At 38.4% G+C, this 18,096-nt stretch overlaps 2 protein-coding genes across 2 annotated transcripts in view; both read left to right on the top strand.

Moving 5' to 3' along the window:
* Nucleotides 1–11,686, top strand: part of LOC113668128 (uncharacterized) — a 12,613-nt gene extending 927 nt beyond the window's left edge. The window contains exons 2-10 of the mRNA XM_089197030.1: nucleotides 4,327–4,531; nucleotides 5,090–5,320; nucleotides 5,855–6,026; nucleotides 6,703–6,919; nucleotides 7,229–7,409; nucleotides 7,983–8,117; nucleotides 9,275–9,768; nucleotides 10,422–10,711; nucleotides 11,397–11,686. Coding sequence (XP_089053156.1) covers nucleotides 4,333–4,531; nucleotides 5,090–5,320; nucleotides 5,855–6,026; nucleotides 6,703–6,919; nucleotides 7,229–7,409; nucleotides 7,983–8,117; nucleotides 9,275–9,768; nucleotides 10,422–10,711; nucleotides 11,397–11,595 — 2,118 coding nt within the window. The 5' untranslated portion in view covers nucleotides 4,327–4,332 and the 3' untranslated portion in view covers nucleotides 11,596–11,686. The remainder of the gene's footprint in view (nucleotides 1–4,326; nucleotides 4,532–5,089; nucleotides 5,321–5,854; nucleotides 6,027–6,702; nucleotides 6,920–7,228; nucleotides 7,410–7,982; nucleotides 8,118–9,274; nucleotides 9,769–10,421; nucleotides 10,712–11,396) is intronic.
* Nucleotides 11,687–12,628: 942 nt separating this feature from the next.
* Nucleotides 12,629–17,556, top strand: LOC113668106 (uncharacterized). The gene is made up of 5 exons (XM_027183986.2): nucleotides 12,629–12,855; nucleotides 13,581–13,694; nucleotides 14,102–14,318; nucleotides 14,629–14,763; nucleotides 15,728–17,556. The coding sequence occupies exons 2-5, from the start codon at nucleotides 13,625–13,627 to the stop codon at nucleotides 17,451–17,453; spliced, it is 2,148 nt and encodes a 715-aa protein (XP_027039787.2). The 5' UTR covers nucleotides 12,629–12,855; nucleotides 13,581–13,624; the 3' UTR covers nucleotides 17,454–17,556.
* The last annotated feature ends 540 nt before the right edge of the window (nucleotides 17,557–18,096 follow it).

Below are 18,096 nucleotides of genomic sequence, written 5' to 3'. Positions count from 1 at the left end.
CTGCTGCTGTTCGCCACACTGATCTGCAGATCAGTGTTGCGTGTGTGGAAACTCTGCAAATTTTCAATTTGCTTAGCAATTAAGAAAAAAATGTAAATATGCAAATATGTCTCATTAAAATGTCAAAAAAGTAACTTGGGAAACACATGGTACGATAATGTAGTGACGCACATCTCCTTCGGAAAGGAAAATAAACTTAAGCGTAAAAAAAATAAATAAAGGGAAAATAGTGGGTCTACTCGATAAAAAAATCGATGAATTTCTCAGGCTATGAGGAAAAATGCAAAAAGTTTTGATTTCAATGGATGATATGCCATTTTTAATGACGGTTATTGTTGGAGTTAAACACATATCGTTGATGGGGCTCCATCACGCAGTGGAAACTTGTGATAATCCCTCATTCTACTATTACCTCCAAAAAGATTGAGATTGATCATGAGTCAGGCTCTGTGCCCTTAATCCGCGTTTTAGTGGTGCGCGGAACTCGATCCGTGCGTGTGCGGTCAGCTACCTCCCCGTGTATGTCTGCGTGCACGAAACCTTTATAAAAGCGGACATTTTCATTTCACTTTTTTTAAAAGGTTCAACGTTTTTATTTGTCTTTCACTTTCAATGGAAAGTTGTGTTTCAACTCACACTTGAAGGACATATGCAAACTCTAAATTTTGAATAACGAAAATTTAATATCTTGGTAAAAACGATATCAATGGCTCTATAAACAGAAGGAACAGAAGGAAACAGAAGATAATGCTTAATATCCTGGTATAAACTATATCAATGGCTCTATAAACAGAATGAAACAGAAGATAGTGCTTTGTCATAAAGGCCTTGATTTCTATTATTGCTTCGCATATCATGAAGTGAAATGAAATTGATCATAAAGCTTTAAGAGAAAAAAGGAAAATGAATACCGTTGATCACTCAGACTGAAAGAGCGTATTAAATTCGTTGCCAATGTTGAGTTAGAAGATTTTTGTAACACTCATTGTTCAGTTGAAACTTCTTTATTTCCTTTCCTAAAACTCAATACAACGAGCCAGCTCGGGGGCTTACTCTACTCTCTAAGAAAGTGTTGGTCTCTAGCTTGTAAAGGTGACAGTTAGCAAGACGTCAATATTTGACCAACATCACTATTTCTCTCATCACTAGCAAATTATGTTGAATTACGTTAAACGATTCCCGCATACTAAGTATGTACCTTTGGTTTGTTGTTTCTTTCCTAAACGAATTTCTACCTTAAATTTCATAGTTTTGCGGTTAAGATCGGCCAAAATAAAAACAAGATTGATAATATAAAAATTATAGAGGACCCATCGCGCAGACACAGGCGTCACGAGAAAAAGCAAACGATTAATTCACGAAGCGTCACGCGTTGTGTGACTAGGTGTTAAGTTGCGAGAGGAACCGTTAAGAATTTGAACGCATTATAAGGAATAGTATGTGGAACCAAATATGGTCGATTTACTCAAACAAATATTTCAAAATATGAACATTTTACACGAAAAATCACTAGAATTTATTTACATCTTGTGTGTCCGTTATGATTTCCGGCGTTCTCTGCCGTTTTAAGCTTGTTTTGCCATCACTGTTATTCCTGTTAATCGTCTTCTAACAACGGTTCGTCTTGTATAACACCGAGTCACACAACGCGTGACGCTTGCACAGAGTAATCGTTTGCTTTTTCTCGAGACGTGAGCTTGGAACGCCTGTGATTAGCGTTACACTTAAAGATAACTTTAGAGAAAAACCATAAAGGTTTAACACTGTCGATTGACACCAAAACCTATGATTGATATTTAGCACTATCGATCTGCCTTAGATCACAAGCGATTTATAGCTAGCCCTTTTAATTGGAGTTTTACAACAGCGTTTGATGCAACAACACAAGCGATCGAGGTTCAACACTAATGCTTTTAGAACGAAACTAAATTGATTTACAAATACTATTTGCTGTTAGCACTAACGATCGAGTTTTATCACTAGCGATTGTTATTTTCGCCCTAACTATTGATTCTTGTCACTAGCGGTTATAATTTTAGCACCAACTATTGAGTTTTATCACTAGCGACTGATATTTTTGGCACAAAACAAATCCCCAAACAAATTACTCTCTTATTCATCAAGCGGATTATCATAATTGAAATACATCTTACCGCGAGATAATTAAAATATTACACCGAAAGTTTCAATTACCGTAGAAACTGAACATCTGGTTTCATGTCAAACCGTGATAGGAGAATATGCCATAATCATTAAGACGGACTATTTTCTTCCAGAGGAATAGATAACAATTACTCTACCTAAAAAGTAACACCGTCGTCGAAATAGGAAATTATTAACTGCTTACTATATTTTTTCACTGCGTGGCTTATGCTAATATGCTATTTCCATTCATATTCCCAACACCAAGATAAGGAAGCTCCTATAATGCTTCTAGATAAGACATGCTTTAATTTTATCGTTTAACAAATTCTCCCTACTTCGACGGATCTGCCCCCAGCTCCAATTAAACGGAGTGACATGCTTGATTATTGAGATACATAATAAAAATATAAAGGCCTAATGGTATAAAGAAGTGAACTTGCGCACTTTCCTTATCATTCGAATCATTCAGGTACTCAACGCCTGGGTAAGTTCTCCCTGTATTTCTTTTTGGTGTTAAGGATATCTAATCACTTTGGTTATCTGTGCCATCTTTATGGCTGTTTTTTAAGGATGTTTTTTTCACTCTGACAACGGGCTAACGCTCTAAACGTCAGCTTCGAAACTCTTTACGGTGGCCAATTTACGTTTTTAACTCAGTTGATAATACCAAATTACTCTGTTATACTCTCCCAACTACGTAGCACCACAGTTTCTTTACAAACTTACGCCCTCTTCATGTGCCATCTTTTAGTTCATTATTGGCCTGGAGGTTTGGAAATTAGTTTTAATTTGACGCTGAAATTGGCATCTAGCAGTTGGAACTGATCTGAGCTAAAGATTATTGTGGATGTTTTTTTTTGTTCATGGCGTGAAAGAAGTGGTGAACGAACTCTGTCAAAAAAATAAGGGTCGACCGTATGTTAATTTCTTCGTTTCGTTTTGGTTTTTTCATTTCACATATTTCGCATGTCTTCTCTAAGATGTCTTTAACTCTCGAGTAGTAGTATCATGCTCGTCTAAAACTCGCTTGATTGCGAAAAAAAAAGGGCCAACAACCATGGTGCACAAAGCCGCGATGTCTCTACTGTGTTATTGCCATCACCGTCGCCGTCGTGGGTTCAAGTCCCTGTAATCAGTAATTACAGCTCTCATACCTTTCTGCCATTATTCATTATTTGAAAGCTTTAAGAATGCACGACATTTCTACCTCGAAAAATCCAGTCTTAATTTTTGCAGCATGTCGTCGTAATTCAACCCCGTTGATTTCGTCCTTCACGTTACTCTCATAATAATTTCGTCGGATATTTAATACAGCGTAATGTTTTTGTAATCCCAAAGGATGATAGGCGGAAAACAAACAAACAAACCAAAATACTATAAGATAAAATGGAAAAAACTCTCATCCTGACTTTCGACTTAAAATGATTATGGACTCCAGAAAAAACATGCCACTGATGGCCGTTGTAAAATGCTAATGCAAATGATTCATAAAACGCGGCTATATGTCCCTTCCTCAACGTACCTTAGACAGAGATTAAAAAGTCTCTTGAATTTCAACTTTTCGAACGTCGAACAACTCCGCCCAATAATTTGCATAGATCTTCAGGAGGAAAGGAACACTCTGTCTCGATCGCTGACGTTGTTCTCGACGAATCCTCTATACTTGATTCTCTACACAGAACTTTTCAAGTCAGGCTTTTTGTTATGGGTTAATTTGAGTCGGTTATTCAGTGGAGGTGTTAGATGAGAACAATGGATCCATGAGGTGCAATAAGAGGTTGGCAGTTTCTCTGGCAACCACATGCATGAGTTTAGAATTTCGTCCTTTTAAAAACATGCCTTACGAGTGTGTGTTGGAACTAAGGAAGACGCAAGTGATTTCATCTGAAGGCTTAAAATGCTCTAATCAAATTTGAACAACTTTAAGCGGAAAATATGGAATGGGAGCTTACTAAATTACCCGAACTTAGAAAGGACAAACAGAAAAACAATTTTGACGCCATAATTGTCTTGAAAACCAACATTTTTTTCATAAATTTACCCGTCTTTATTTCAGTACGAAACATTTCGAATTCAAGAGAGATTTCCACAACTGTTGAGTAATTTTTCCGTTCTATAAACAATGAAACAGCAACTCAACGATAGTAAGTTGATTTTGTGTTTCCGTTGTTATTTCTTCAGGAAAAGATGAATCCACTGATTGCAAAGATTGTCCACCTCATTCAAGTACTTCTTCCTCGTGTGAAGTATTGGTGGAAGCTTCCGGTCGTGCTCGCTATGGTTTACCAATTGAATCAACGAGATTTTATGTTTAGAAACAATTTATTCGATAGCTACTCTCTGGAAAAAATGGGACCGAAGTATGACTGTCAGGACCCCTTGATAGGTAAAAATGTAGTATACACGTGAATGAATTACTGACTCAGCTTGAAACAAGAAAGATACACCCATGAAAAATGCGGGAGTTTCGTCTGCCTTAAATGGTTACTGTAGTGTATGAAGATGCTTATGTCGCAAGGTGCAGTTGAATAGTGCCTTTCTTCTTGCCCAGGAGACAAGAGGGTAGAACTCTAGCGGGGAAATGAATGACAGACCCGTGGAAACACATTAACCCTTACGGGTACCGGACAGGTTGTATGAGTTTCTGAAATCTTAACTTCTCTGGGGGATCTAGCTGTAGGGAAACATCCCATCCAGGATTGGTGAACACACCCCAAGTCGTCTAAAGCAATAGAAAGCGGAGATGAACGCCGGACGTTATTGGGTACTTCACTTCTGAGACGCAACCTTAATTCTGTTTCCTAAGTCAGTAGGGTCACAGTTCTGAACGTTCTGCAGCACTTCCGTTCTATGTAGGCCTATCATTACAAACCTATATTAAATTACCAAATCATCTTAGGGGGATTCAGAAAAGAGTTCACATTTCCTTTGAAAACTATTGCAGGTCATATATCCCTGGGCTGTGTCACCAACGAGCCTTTTTCATATTTTCACAAAAAGGATGGACTCAACATTGAAGAGTGTGTGAACCACTGTAAAGATAACAGATACGCTTATGCAGGCTTTGATAACTATCGAAAGTGTTTTTGTGGTGATAAAATCTTGAAATATGTGGAATGTAAGAAGGGCAAGTCTGGATGTGGTAATTCTTCTCAGATTGAAATCTTCAGAACAAGTAAGAAAACTTATTTGTCATTTGAGTTGTAGAGGAAAGGGTGGGTCGAAAGACCTTTAAGGGAATCACATTGGTGACAACACTCGCTTCACATTGTTATGGGTCGGGTTCGCCATTCACGCACGACAACGTGACAAATTATGGATGGCTAAGTTCCTTTCGTCTCCTTGCCGTGTAATGTTCTAGTAAGAATGATACAAATAGAACTTAGCAGTGAGACATCTTCAGAGTGAAAGCCTTCCTCAATTTCTTTGTTTATTCTTGTCTGTTTTCTAGCAGTGTCTTATTTACCGTAGTGCCATTCAAATACATTTACATTTTCTCGCTGAAAGTTACGGAGATTTCCTTGGAAAATTTCTCTCTAAATTGCGTATAGTTGTCTGAAGATGATGCTGAAAGAAGAATTAAGTGAACGGTTTTCTTAAAAATAAATAAACCGGGCTTCAAAATGTGGCGAGACAAAGATATACACTAGCAAGAATGTATACCTTACTTAAGTTCAAATGAATAACTGTTACCGACCTTTCCTCCTAGTGTTCTGTACAGAGGAAATGAAATCAGTAAGGACCCATGACGGAACCTGTAATGACCTGAATCATCCGGCTTCGGGAAGCAGGTATTACCGGTTTGGTAGAAACATAAATCGCACGAAGACGTTTGAGGACAAAAACCTATTTGAACCGTCCCCAAGAGAGTTGAGCAAAAGGTAGGTCAATAGAGTAATTATTTCAACCTATACTAAGGGTGTAGTTCTTGCGATTTTAGAACAATTTTTCACTGAGTACTCATCCTGGGTGCCGCACAGGAGGAATTTGCTTGACTAGGCTGGAGGCCAGGTACCCTTCCAACTGCAAAATTAGCAACACTCGCGTCTTATTCTCCAACTTTTTCTCTCTTTAAGAGGTTTGCTAATTAAACTTTTTAGATGAAGATGGTCTCCTACCAGTCGATACGAAAACTGGCATTGATATTACTGGTGCGTTTGTAATTAAATTTTGCCAGGTTACTTGAGGGAAAATAGCATTATTTGTATAGAGGCTTTTTTTGGCTAAAATTGCATTGACGTGGATGGTATGTGATATTATTTCCTTTAAGTTTACACTGATTTTAAAGATCGCTCTGAACTTGTTTCACCGGGATAAATATAGATTAATAACTTAACAAATAAACATTTTCTTTTTCCGTGGCAATCATGATTACACTGTGCTTTTGCTTTGACGACACTTGATCGAAATAATCTCTCCCTTTGTGTATCTCCAGAGGATAAGATGACAACCCTCTGTAAGGGTGACAAGAAGGAGTCTTAGTATGGTCGTTTCCTTTCAAAAGATTTGTTGATTTGCTAACTGTTTCAAAGCATTTTATTCTTATTGTAAATTCAGGTTGATGGCCAGAGACAAATTTATTCCCGCCACGACGTTGAACCTGTTGACCGTAGGCTTTTTACAAATGATGCTCCACGACTGGTTTGACCACGGACCGGTAGATACATCACGCAGAATAAAGATCAAACTCGACAAAGACGATCCTGATTATCAGAAATTACAAGGGGAAATGAAAATTCCACGAACTAAAGAGGACAACTGCAAGCAATACTCGGTAACATAAACCAGTTGATCATTTTCGTAAGATAAAGAATTCCATTGAGGGTAAGCATTATGACGAAGAAATGACTATTCAGAGAAGTAATTAAGTAACAGAATTCTCGTTTACTCCTCATTTAAAACATTTTTAATCATCTTTGAACTAGGCGTGGAGCAGACATTGAGGACATTGCAAAGAGATAAAGGTCGATGTGAAAAGCTTCCCCGAAATGGCGGCGAATTCCTTTACATATGTGGTCGTATGGTGACGTTTCTCAGTCATTTTGCATGAGACATAGGGTTTTCTACTCTTTTTTTTTGACAGAATAAAGATGGTCCTGCAACCTTTCAGAATGATGTAACACACTGGTGGGACGGATCGCAGTTGTATGGCAGCGATGAACAGACAAGTGCAAAACTACGCAGCCTCAAAGATGGAAAAATGAATGTTTCAGATGAGGATGGCCTCCTGCCAATCGATAAGGAAACTGGCATTGATATTACTGGTGCGTTTGCTAATTAAATTTTAAATGTTATTTGGAGGAAAATAGCATTTTTTGTGCCAAAGCCTTTTTTTGGGGCGAAAAGTGTGTTTTCGAGGATGGTATGTGATGTAATTTGCTTTCAATTTACATTGATTTTAATGATCGCACTGAACTTGTTTTGCCAGGATGGATAGGGATTAATAACTTGATAGATAAATGATCCTCTCAGGAAAAGCGGCATGAAAATAATAAGGCTTCAACGCGGTACAAGCCTGTGTTTCTCAAATTTTTGTTGGGCGCTTCTGACACACGCAATTGCTTAATTGTAGCACAGCTGCGAGGATTATTTGACTTGAATTTGACTCACAGTTCATTTAAGATTTACAACTGTTGGCGATTTCATTTTAGCATAATAGCTTATTCAGAGCAAGAATTGGAGCATAATTGTCCTGCCTTTTTGTTGGGGACTTCAAATAGCGTGTTACCCGTGCGGTCCACGGTCGGTATTTTAACTAAAAGATGTTAATCCTCTTGCTTGTGATCATTAGTTAGCTTATCCCAGAGTATTAACCTATACGACTTGTAATTTCTTAGGTTTTAATCAGAATTGGTGGATCGGTCTCTCTCTTCTGCACAACATATTTACCCGGGAGCACAATTCTATCTGTAACATGTTGAAATCGCATTATCCTCATTGGGACGACCAGAAATTGTACAACACTGCCAGGTAGTACCACGATTAACTTAGCAAGTGACTTTTAGAGTAGGCGTGTTTGCTGACAGAAGTATTAGGCGTAATTGCCAAACAACAATGGATGTAAGAAAATCAAACATTTTGGCTGGGACTCTCATTAATGTGAGCCTGCGTTTTAAACATAAAAAGATTACAGAATGGATAAACTTCTTCCATCGCCCTCGGCTCAACTTGGTTTGTTATTTGCAATCCGTGTAATTTCTCTCATTCCTGAACCCTTTTCGCTGCTTTTTCCTCGATTTTTTCATTTCAGTTTTGACAAATTGGTATCCCTACCTAACTTCTTTTAGAGAAAGAATAATCCTGAGTTTCTGAAAAGATACTTAGAGCAACGCATAGTTCTTACTTTTTTGATATACATGTTAAAAATTTTTTCGCGCTCTTTGGCTGAGATCACATGTTAAATAATCCCCATGTAGAAAGATGAAATTAAGACTAAAAGGGTTGCATTGGGTGCAGTAAATCGAATTACATTGATTGGCAGGGAAGTTGCGCAAGCGCAACAAAACAAAATAGTGGACAGACTAGAAGAAAATAATATCATTTTATTAAGAATTCGAAGAAGAATGCAGAGAACAAAAGCTCCCGACAAAACACCGATAACTAACTCAGTGTGGAATTCATGGGCCTCTCAAGGGGTTATGACTAGAAAACAGTAGTGAAAAGAGGGAACTGGAAGCATAACACAAAATTCCCGAGGAGCTTTTCGCAACAGTTCGAAAAGAAGACCCGGAAGATTAAGAGCCATGCAGCCTCCGTGCAGTTGTTACTGCCATTAAGCAATACCTAGGGAAGAAAGGGTAAAGAATTGAAAAGCTCGAAGGACAAAAACAGAGGCAAAGTTTTGCATGCATTTTTTTAAGAAGCAATCGCAGGATTTATCTCATGCAATTAGGTATACATCAGCTCTCGCAAATTTTCCAAACACCGCAGATTGCGCTAACCTTACACCTTAGAGCAGTTTTTTTAAACCTTTTAGAAATTTACTCGTGCAAATTAATTTCAAAATTTTATTAGAAATCATTTAATTACCGTAGCAAATGTGGTGGACGACATATTAACGCCTTTTAGTTTCAAATGAAAGCTTTCCATGTTCTTTATATATTTCTTCCTTTTAATTTCTCCCACTGGTTGATCAACGCTGCCGGGCTTCAGAAAATTCACACGGTGGAATGGACACCAGCTGTCTTAAACAGCTCTGCTCTCCGCAACGGAGTATATTTGAATTTTGACATGCCACTCGAAAAGGAAATTTATGATTGGATGGCTGATCACAACATCAGTGTATCAGCGAGCGCTGATATACTGAAGCCTCTCGTGGGACAGCCAAGTGAGTACCATGGGGTTCCTTTCTCCTTGACAGAGGAATTTTCAGCAGTGTATCGAATGCACCCATTTCTGCCTGATGATCTATATCTTCGAAATGCCTCAAGTGGTAAGAGGACAGGAAAATCGTACTCACTCCCAGAATTTTCTTTTGCTGGGGCCAGGACCATCGCAAAAGAGAACAGCATGGACGACATTGTGTTTACATTCGGTGTGGAGCATCCAGGCGCACTTCGTCTTCATAACTACCCTACACACCTCAGGAACCTAACGTTACCCAATCATCAGCAAGATGGAGAGGTACAAAAAATCTAAGGGAAAGATTTTTCGGTACATATTGGGAAGAAAAAGCAAAATCCTGGGGTGGGAGTATGAAGGATGGGACAAGAGTTGGATCAATAACTTTATGTATGAAGTAGAAGAACCAGATCTGGCTAATTGTACCATCATGATAGATTGGAGTCAACAGCAAATGTTAAGTGAAGAACATAAAATTCAAATAAGTATTTTTTGTGTGTGCGTGCGTGTATGTTGGTTGTTGCTACTGCTGCTGTTTGTTGTTGTTATTTTCTTTTATTTTGCATTTAGTTATTAGAATTATCATGCCAAATCGTGTGTTTTAGGTCTTGCGAAAACGTCAAGTTGATTTTCAACACTATCGATATCTCAGTTGCGTTATTGTATCACCAATGCATGGCAAATAAAGTCAGAGGCAGAATATATAAATTCGTGGAGACGTAACCAGCCTTATTTACCTCTCCTTTTTTCTTGTAGGCTGCCTATTACGATCAAAATAATGTTTGTGTTTTATTGTTAAGCCATTATTGCACGAAGGAAGGACGATGACAGTGAGGATCATGTCCCCAAAATTTTCCCCCGAATCTTAGTTAGTGAGCGTGGCCTGATTTTGGTACAATTTTCATTTACATTCGTCATCTTTTATCATTTAATAGACAATCGACCTCGCAACAATTGACATATTGCGTGACCGCGAGAGAGGAATCCCACGGTACAATGAATTCAGAAGACTGATAAATCTCCCTCCCGCTGCCACATTTGAAAAGCTTACAAGAAATAAAAAGCACCAGGTGCTACTCAAGGAGCTGTACGACGGCGATATCGAGAAAGTAGACCTGTTGATAGGTTGTCTTGCAGAGGACCCTTTACCAGTTGGGTGGGGTTTTGGTGATACACCTTTCAGAATATTTGTTACTATGGCCACTCGGAGAGTGGAGGCAGACAGGTCAGTGACAGTTAACTTCACAAAGAAACGTCCTTGCTTTGATGTTTGTTCCAAACCTCAGTGAATTAATAAATAAAGATTGTGGCAATTAAGAACATGATACCATTTCATTCGCGTGTTTGTATTACCCTGTTCGCGAACGAGCCAGACGTTCTGTCAGTAGATTGGCCCCTTTGCGCAATTTTAATCGTGCGTCGAAAGTGACCCAGGATTGCTTTGCTTTCACTGCGCATTTGCATCAGCCCATCAAATAGAAAAATAAAACAAATTGCGACTTGTTCATTTTTTTAAGCACGCTTCATACAGTTTTCTTATCCTTGCAGTTATGAAGTGTCACTGGTTCATTATTACATTTTTCATTGTTCACTTTGACCATTGGATAACCTTAGTTTTAGTTTTGCGACACTCAGTGGTAGCACAGAGTGAAAAATGAGGCAGACTTGGGAGACATTTGAAAAATGAGCAAGTCTACTAGCAAGTGGCGAGTTTGTATTAAAATGTGTTCACGATCTCTCATCTGTCTCCACCAAGATCTTAACAAAAGAAATCTGTTCCTACCTTTTAATAATTATTATTGAAATATGCTATCTACTTTGTCACTTTTTCTCCCTGTAAAGCGAAAAGACACGGTGTCCATAATGGTATGTTGCGATACAGGATAATGACGATGGCATTTATTTTCCAGGTTTATGACGGACAATTTCAACAACGAGACTTACTCGCCCGAAGGCTTGAAGTGGATTAAAGACACAAACATGAGGAAAGTACTTGTACGCGCATTTCCTGAGATGGAATGGCTGAATGCAACCATGGCTAAAACCAAGAACGCCTTTTGGCCTTGGCCTGCGGTACCTGTTGATTCGTTAAAAAAGCGAGAAGTTTGAATGCAACTCAACAAAACAGCTCGGGCTATGTAGAGGGTAGATGAAAAGTTTCTTGTGAGATTTAAGGAACAAATAAAGAAGCCATAATGAATTTCCACGAGTTTTTGAGTATTTTTCACTCGTTACATAGAGTGTAATCTCAAATTAAAAAAAGTTCAGCCAAATGGTCGAATTTTGTTTAGGACTCTACTACGGCTCGGGTAGCAAGAGGCGACTTGATAAATTGCCTTTTCTCCTGGAGAAAATTATATTCTATCACTGCTGATCCCTCATGATTTTGTTCCCTGACATTTCAGCGGCTCCCATTTATAAGTTTGGTTGACATTAAAAAATTATTGTTAAACACTGTAAGTTAAATGGTCTGCACGAAACTCGAGCCCAAACTCTTCGGTCCTTAATCGAACGCGCTAACTGCAAGTTTTGTGTCAGTTTAAAGCAAGTGAATGGAAAGAAGGCTTGAGAAAATACAAAAGTATATCAAGTTAACAAAATTTAGTTCCGTGCCTCGTTTCTAACAACATTTCAATTTTCAGTACTGAAAATTATCGGATACGTCACATTACTAGCTTTGTGATGAAGCAATGGACGTAATGTAGGTTACCAGTCTTTTTCAAACGAACACCTAAGAGTACATATATCGAACACTTTCAGTTCATTTTCTAGTTTTTAAGCATCAACTGAACAGAGATGGCAAATGAAGCAATATCGTAACACAGATTAACATACAAGGGGCAGTAACTGTGAACTCCACTAGAAGAGAAGTCTGAGGTCAAAGCAGAAAACACTAAAATGGCCCACCTGTTGATAGGGTTTAAAAGTTGAGTGGTTAAAACAGGTCATACCTGCCCTAAGTAAAGTCAACAAGCATCGTATTTTTTTTGTTCGAGGCTGAAATTCTTCCATGAATTCATGGCAGGTACTACATGAGTGTACTTGAGAGAATAAAGAAAATGATCAGTAAAGAGCACGGGTAAATCTTAGACAATAAACTTTGTGCTCGAACCGCAATTATATCGTTTATACGATATCAGATGTCAATAAATGGATCTTTGCCGTCAGAAGCTGAATCCAGTGTAACAATATTCACGTTATCGAGAATTGTTCAGTTAACGTGTTTCACACAAAGAAAAGAATGGACTTCAGGCATCTCTGCAGGAGATTTCTATTGTGAAATTCGACATCTTCGCTTCGATACCAACGCTGCCAACAAAAGGAATACTACAATCAACATCGGCCACGCGATTCACATTGACTTTTGAAGTAAGTTTGGGATAATAGAGTATCAAAATTAAAAGAGCTCGGTTCATTTTCATCAATTTTTCACCGTTCTGCTTGAAGGCCACTAGAACACGAATGGGCTCACCGTGCGTAAACAAGAGACCATGGTAGAAGGTGTCTAACCATTACAGACCACTATCGCAAGGAACTCTTTACGAGAGAAAAGTTATAATAATATGCGATTTTTAATTTCTATTCCATGTGAATTCTCAGGCAAATGTCGAATAACTAACAAAAATTTTATTCTTGTGTCAAGTCTAACTTTCAAAAACCGCTCACGAGGAAAATGTACATAATTTAGGCAAAAAATTAACGTTATTAGAGGGGAAAAAAACCGTTTACATGTCCTGTCACGAGCGTGGAATCTTAAGTCAGGCCTTCGGGTCTTACGCTCCGATGCTCTACCACTGAGCCACAGAGACTCTGCGATGAGTTAGTTCATTGCGAGGTCATTGTGCCACACGCTTCCGGCTCGCTGTTAGGACCAATAGTGTGGAAAGCATCATGAGTCAGTGTAAATAGAATAACAAAGTTCAAGGATCTCACGTTTGTTCAGATATCCATGGGATAGGAAATCATGCGTACTACCCTTCATTTCAACTGAGCGACAAACCCACCTGCTGTGAACGAGGAAAATTCCTGTCATCTATCTCACTCTGTACCTTTTTTTATTCTTCTATATCTTTATTTATCCATTCTTTTATCAGAGTGAAAATCACTCGTGGCCTCATGAGTTAGCTTCAGAGGAAAGATGGTATTTATGGAGGTTCCCGCCATTCTCATGCTGTTGGCTGTAAGTGCTCAGCTGTTGGGAACAACAGGTAAGCGGTGGACGGTAAATAATATTTACCACTGAAAAACTTTTTCATCCCATTTAAATACCTTCCCCCTTTGAGGTCAAAGCCTATCTAAGAATGATTCAACGGCACTCATCTATTCTAGTCGACAGAAGAGCTTTAGATTTATGATCTCTCTTATTTCCAAATAGAACGCTTTCGCCTAGTCTTATAATTATACAGGGCTCTTGTCCCCTATGGAGCTCTTGTCCGGATCCATGTATGACTTATCTCATCAGAGGGCTCCTTGTAAGTTATTTAGTAAAGAAATATACCTCAAAATCAGTTTGAACTGAATGAGGCTCAGATTTCCACAGACGTCGCACTTAGCAAAAATTTGATGTTTTTTGATGTCTGAAACGTTTATTTTATTTTTTTAAATTTATTTTCAGATTCGGTTGAACGATGTAAGCGGTACCCAAACCCAACGCACGGGCGCGTGGTTTGTGACAGCTTGTTTCGTTTGTTTTGTGCTCCCGAGTGCGATGATGGTTTTGTGTTTGAGTCAAAGCCTGCAGTGGTGTACATGTGTGGACCTCTCACCGGAGAGTGGTTCACTTATCCCGAAGGACAAATTATCCCCTGGCCTAATTGTCGGAGAAGAAAAAGGTAAATCAAACCTAAGTGAAAGGTTGTACTAGACAAAGGGAATAAGTATCAGAAGAAACTCTGTTGCTGCGCCGGTGGGACTATTTCAAAGTAATTTGGTTAATCTACTAAGTTAATAAATCAACATAAGTCAATAAGTCAACAATGTTCAGGTTTCTTTCGCTTATAATTTATTTAGATTTTCGAGACCAATTTTAGTTAGGTACTCACTTATTCGGTTGGAAAATATCAAATCAATCACATTCTTGATTTAATATCTACTTGATAGGCCATACTTTTTCAGTCAACACTCTTCTTTTCTCGTTAACAGCCTAGAAAGTACAACAACAAAAGATCTAACAGCCCGCAGAGCGCAGATTGCTGCGAAAATTCATCAGACCTATCAAGCGATTTTACCAAACAATCAGCAAATGCAACTTGTGCAGACTGGTCAACAAAACGCCAGGTAAGACTTGCAGTTTTGAGGTACTTCATATCTGCCTCGTTAAGTTTTCCTAACTTCCAAGGGTGAATTCTGAACAAGAGATCTGAAGAAAATGTAATGGTAAATGGTGAATTTGTTTGTTTTAGTGGCCGGTTATCTCACTCTCTGTCATTTCTTTTTAGGCTGACGTATTGTCAGAGTTGTTTGCTTTGTTCTGCAATAAGCTTAAGTGCTTAAGTGCATCGTTCTAAGGTTTAAAATGAAGAATAGAAAGGATACGAAACATTCCCATATTTCTTGCTTATCAAACCTTCTTTAACTATAGCCATCAATAAAAAAACTGGTCCGTTTCGCAGTGAGCTTAACACATTAATCATATATATATATATATAAATGTGGCGGTAGAGTCTACCTTGGCATAAAGTGCTCAATGCTGTGCTAGCAGAGCTGAGTATATGTAAGTAAAAGAATCAAAGAGGCTCTGTCTGACGAGCGCTTAGGCGTGAAACTCAGAGTAACAAAGAATCGATGCGTCTTCTTTGATTCTTTCACTTATATATATATATATTTAACAAATAGATTCCAAGTTGCCGTGTGTCTGTTCGATAATAGATCACAGATGACGTCAAAATGTGGTAAGAACATTTTGACGTCCTCTGTGATCTATTACTGAACAGACGCACGGCAACTTGGAATCTATTTGTTTTACATAATAAAGAATTAAAAAAAGTTTTAATGATGACGTCATCTATACGTCTGGCCTCCAATAGATCATTAGTGAGAACCAATCAGAATGCGTGCATAACTGAGCTTGTTATATAATATATATATATATATATACACACATATATGTATATGTACACATATATATATATATATATATATATATATATATATATATTCTATCTGTAGAGAAGTGTAACCTGCTTGAAATAAGACTGTTCTCAGCTCTCCACCAGACACTTTGAATTTGATTTTTCCGTAGATACATTCATCTATTTGATTACATTCAGCGTGCCCAGCAGGTATACAGTGATAAACGAACTCTTCCCACTCTGGGACTTAAAGCCCTAGAAGTACAAAAACAGCAGCAGCTAAAAGTACAACAGCAACAAAGACAAAAGCAGCTAACACGATTCGAACAGCTGAGCCAAAAACAGAAGGACATGCAGCCACAGTTGTCGAGCAAACGATTTTTTACGCCGATGCAAGAATTAAGAAACCGCTTGGATCAAAGCTCTCCCCAAGAAATGGTGGACAAACAACGCCAACAGCGAGAAGCGTTCGAGTTATTGGATACAAATAATTATAACGTGCAAGGTATGAGTGCGGAGAGAATTTCTACGAATCAAAATTTACTAGGAAGTTTTCAACCGAGGGCTGTTCTTGGGTCCAAGACTGTGCCACCAATACGTGGTACCTCGGTAAGCGTTATTTATCCAAAAACTCCTCAACAATTTTACCCAAGACCCAGTATTGACAGAAAAATTCCGACAAGTTCCAAAGTCACTACCTTGGCAGCTTCAGATCTAAACCAGCAGCAAATCAATCCAATATTGGAAACATATTCACCTAAGGGTCTTACCTATACTACACTGATATCATCAGCGGTTGACAGAGAGGTTTTGGATAAAAGTCGAGCGACAGCTACTGAAATCATGCCACGTTTGGCCTCATGGCAAGCTGCCTTGTCTCCTCCATCGCAACGGTCAGAATTTCAAAAAAATTCAAAAGCCTTAGACCAAAATCTCAAACATCTGACTTTGCAACCCCTTAAAGATAATCAGAAAAACGTTCATTCACCATTTTCCAACGAAATCACATCCCTTGGAGTTAACATGAAACGTCTCAGCCAATCACAAAACAGAATTCAAGTGCAAGTGCAAAGCCCCGTAGCTGCTCCTCTTAGCAATCCAGGATTTAGCAAAGTATCATCAATACGGAATCAAAATGTCCAAGACGTCAATCTCCAGTCTGTTAAAGTAAACGGCGAAAAAGCCGATTCCTCCATTATTGATGAAACAAAGTCTCTCGGAATTAATGCGAATACTATCAACCAATCACAAGACAGAGTCCTGTCACTTACAAGAAGCCCATCATATGCTTCCTCAAGGAAGGGATCCAATCTACAGTCTTTGCAAAAAACTGAGGGTCCACTCCAGCAGTTCTCAGTTAAACCAGCTACTTTAACTTTACAAGCAAAAAATAGGAGCACGTTGGGTATGCAATTAAGACTTCCGTTAAACATAACGTCACCATTAGCAAAACAAGGATACTTGAAGGATGCAGTAAAAGGTCATCCGCATGCAAAATCCGCAAAAAAAGAAAAGTTGTTTTATTTTCCAATCAAAAGAGACACTTTAATAAGTTTGTTACCTATGCATCTTCAAGCGAAATACAGATCTCTTCGTGATACCAGAAATGAAAACTCAACGCAAATAGTATCCCTCAGCAAAAGTAGTGAAAACTCAACAGTAAGAATGGAAGACATAAAATCGCCAAATATTTCACTAAAAAATGGTTTCCATATTTCACAATATAAATACTCTGTTGAACAAATCAAAACAGGAAATGACAGTATAACTGAATATTTTTATTTACCCTCGAAAATGACGGCAAAAATAGCCAAAGCCTCTAGCGTCAACAGTTCCGTAAACGACCACTACTCCCTCAAGAAAGATTCAGTTGGATCAGAGGACGGGACCGACTAGCTGATTCGCAACAAGATAAAAAGATACGTATACCTCTGTTACATCTACCTTTTCCCGCGCCATGCGAACAAGGAAAAGGATTATAATAAATTTACTGATGAAATCATCGTGTATTCATTGGCCTGGTAATTTCTTGATGAAGCATGAGTCAGACATACAAACTTTGAATTGAAACACAGGAACCTGTTTTTAAGTAGCACATCTGATATGACGATAACAATTACGGTAATCAAAGAGGAACTGGATCAAATCGCTTAAAATGTACTGAACATTGGCTTTTTAATGTAACTGCTCCAATCTGGTGCATATCTATCGCTATCAATGACCTCGGAATTACCTTTTAAAAGACGTAATATAAACTCCCTACTTATTCAGAAACCTCTCTATATTTTGAGTACGTCGCTTTTGAAAAGCGACATACGCGCTTTATTGTGCGGCTTGATTAGCCAGAGGCACGAACTCGCAAATCAGACCATATCAACTTCAGTCTCGGTGAATTGGGAGTGGATCACATAAAAGTAATAACTCATAACCAGGGGAAGCTCCCCTTTCCATCTTATATATATTTTTATAACCGAGGTAATGCACCATCCTACAGACCACTCTCAGCATTGCATACCATTTGAGGAACCTAAGGATATGA

The sequence above is a fragment of the Pocillopora damicornis genome, chromosome 2 (genome assembly GCF_964200805.1).
Source record: "Pocillopora damicornis chromosome 2, jaPocDami1.2, whole genome shotgun sequence".
Lineage (NCBI taxonomy): Eukaryota > Metazoa > Cnidaria > Anthozoa > Scleractinia > Pocilloporidae > Pocillopora > Pocillopora damicornis.
Note: the sequence above shows the minus strand (reverse complement) of the source record. Positions and strands in the feature narration are given on the sequence as shown.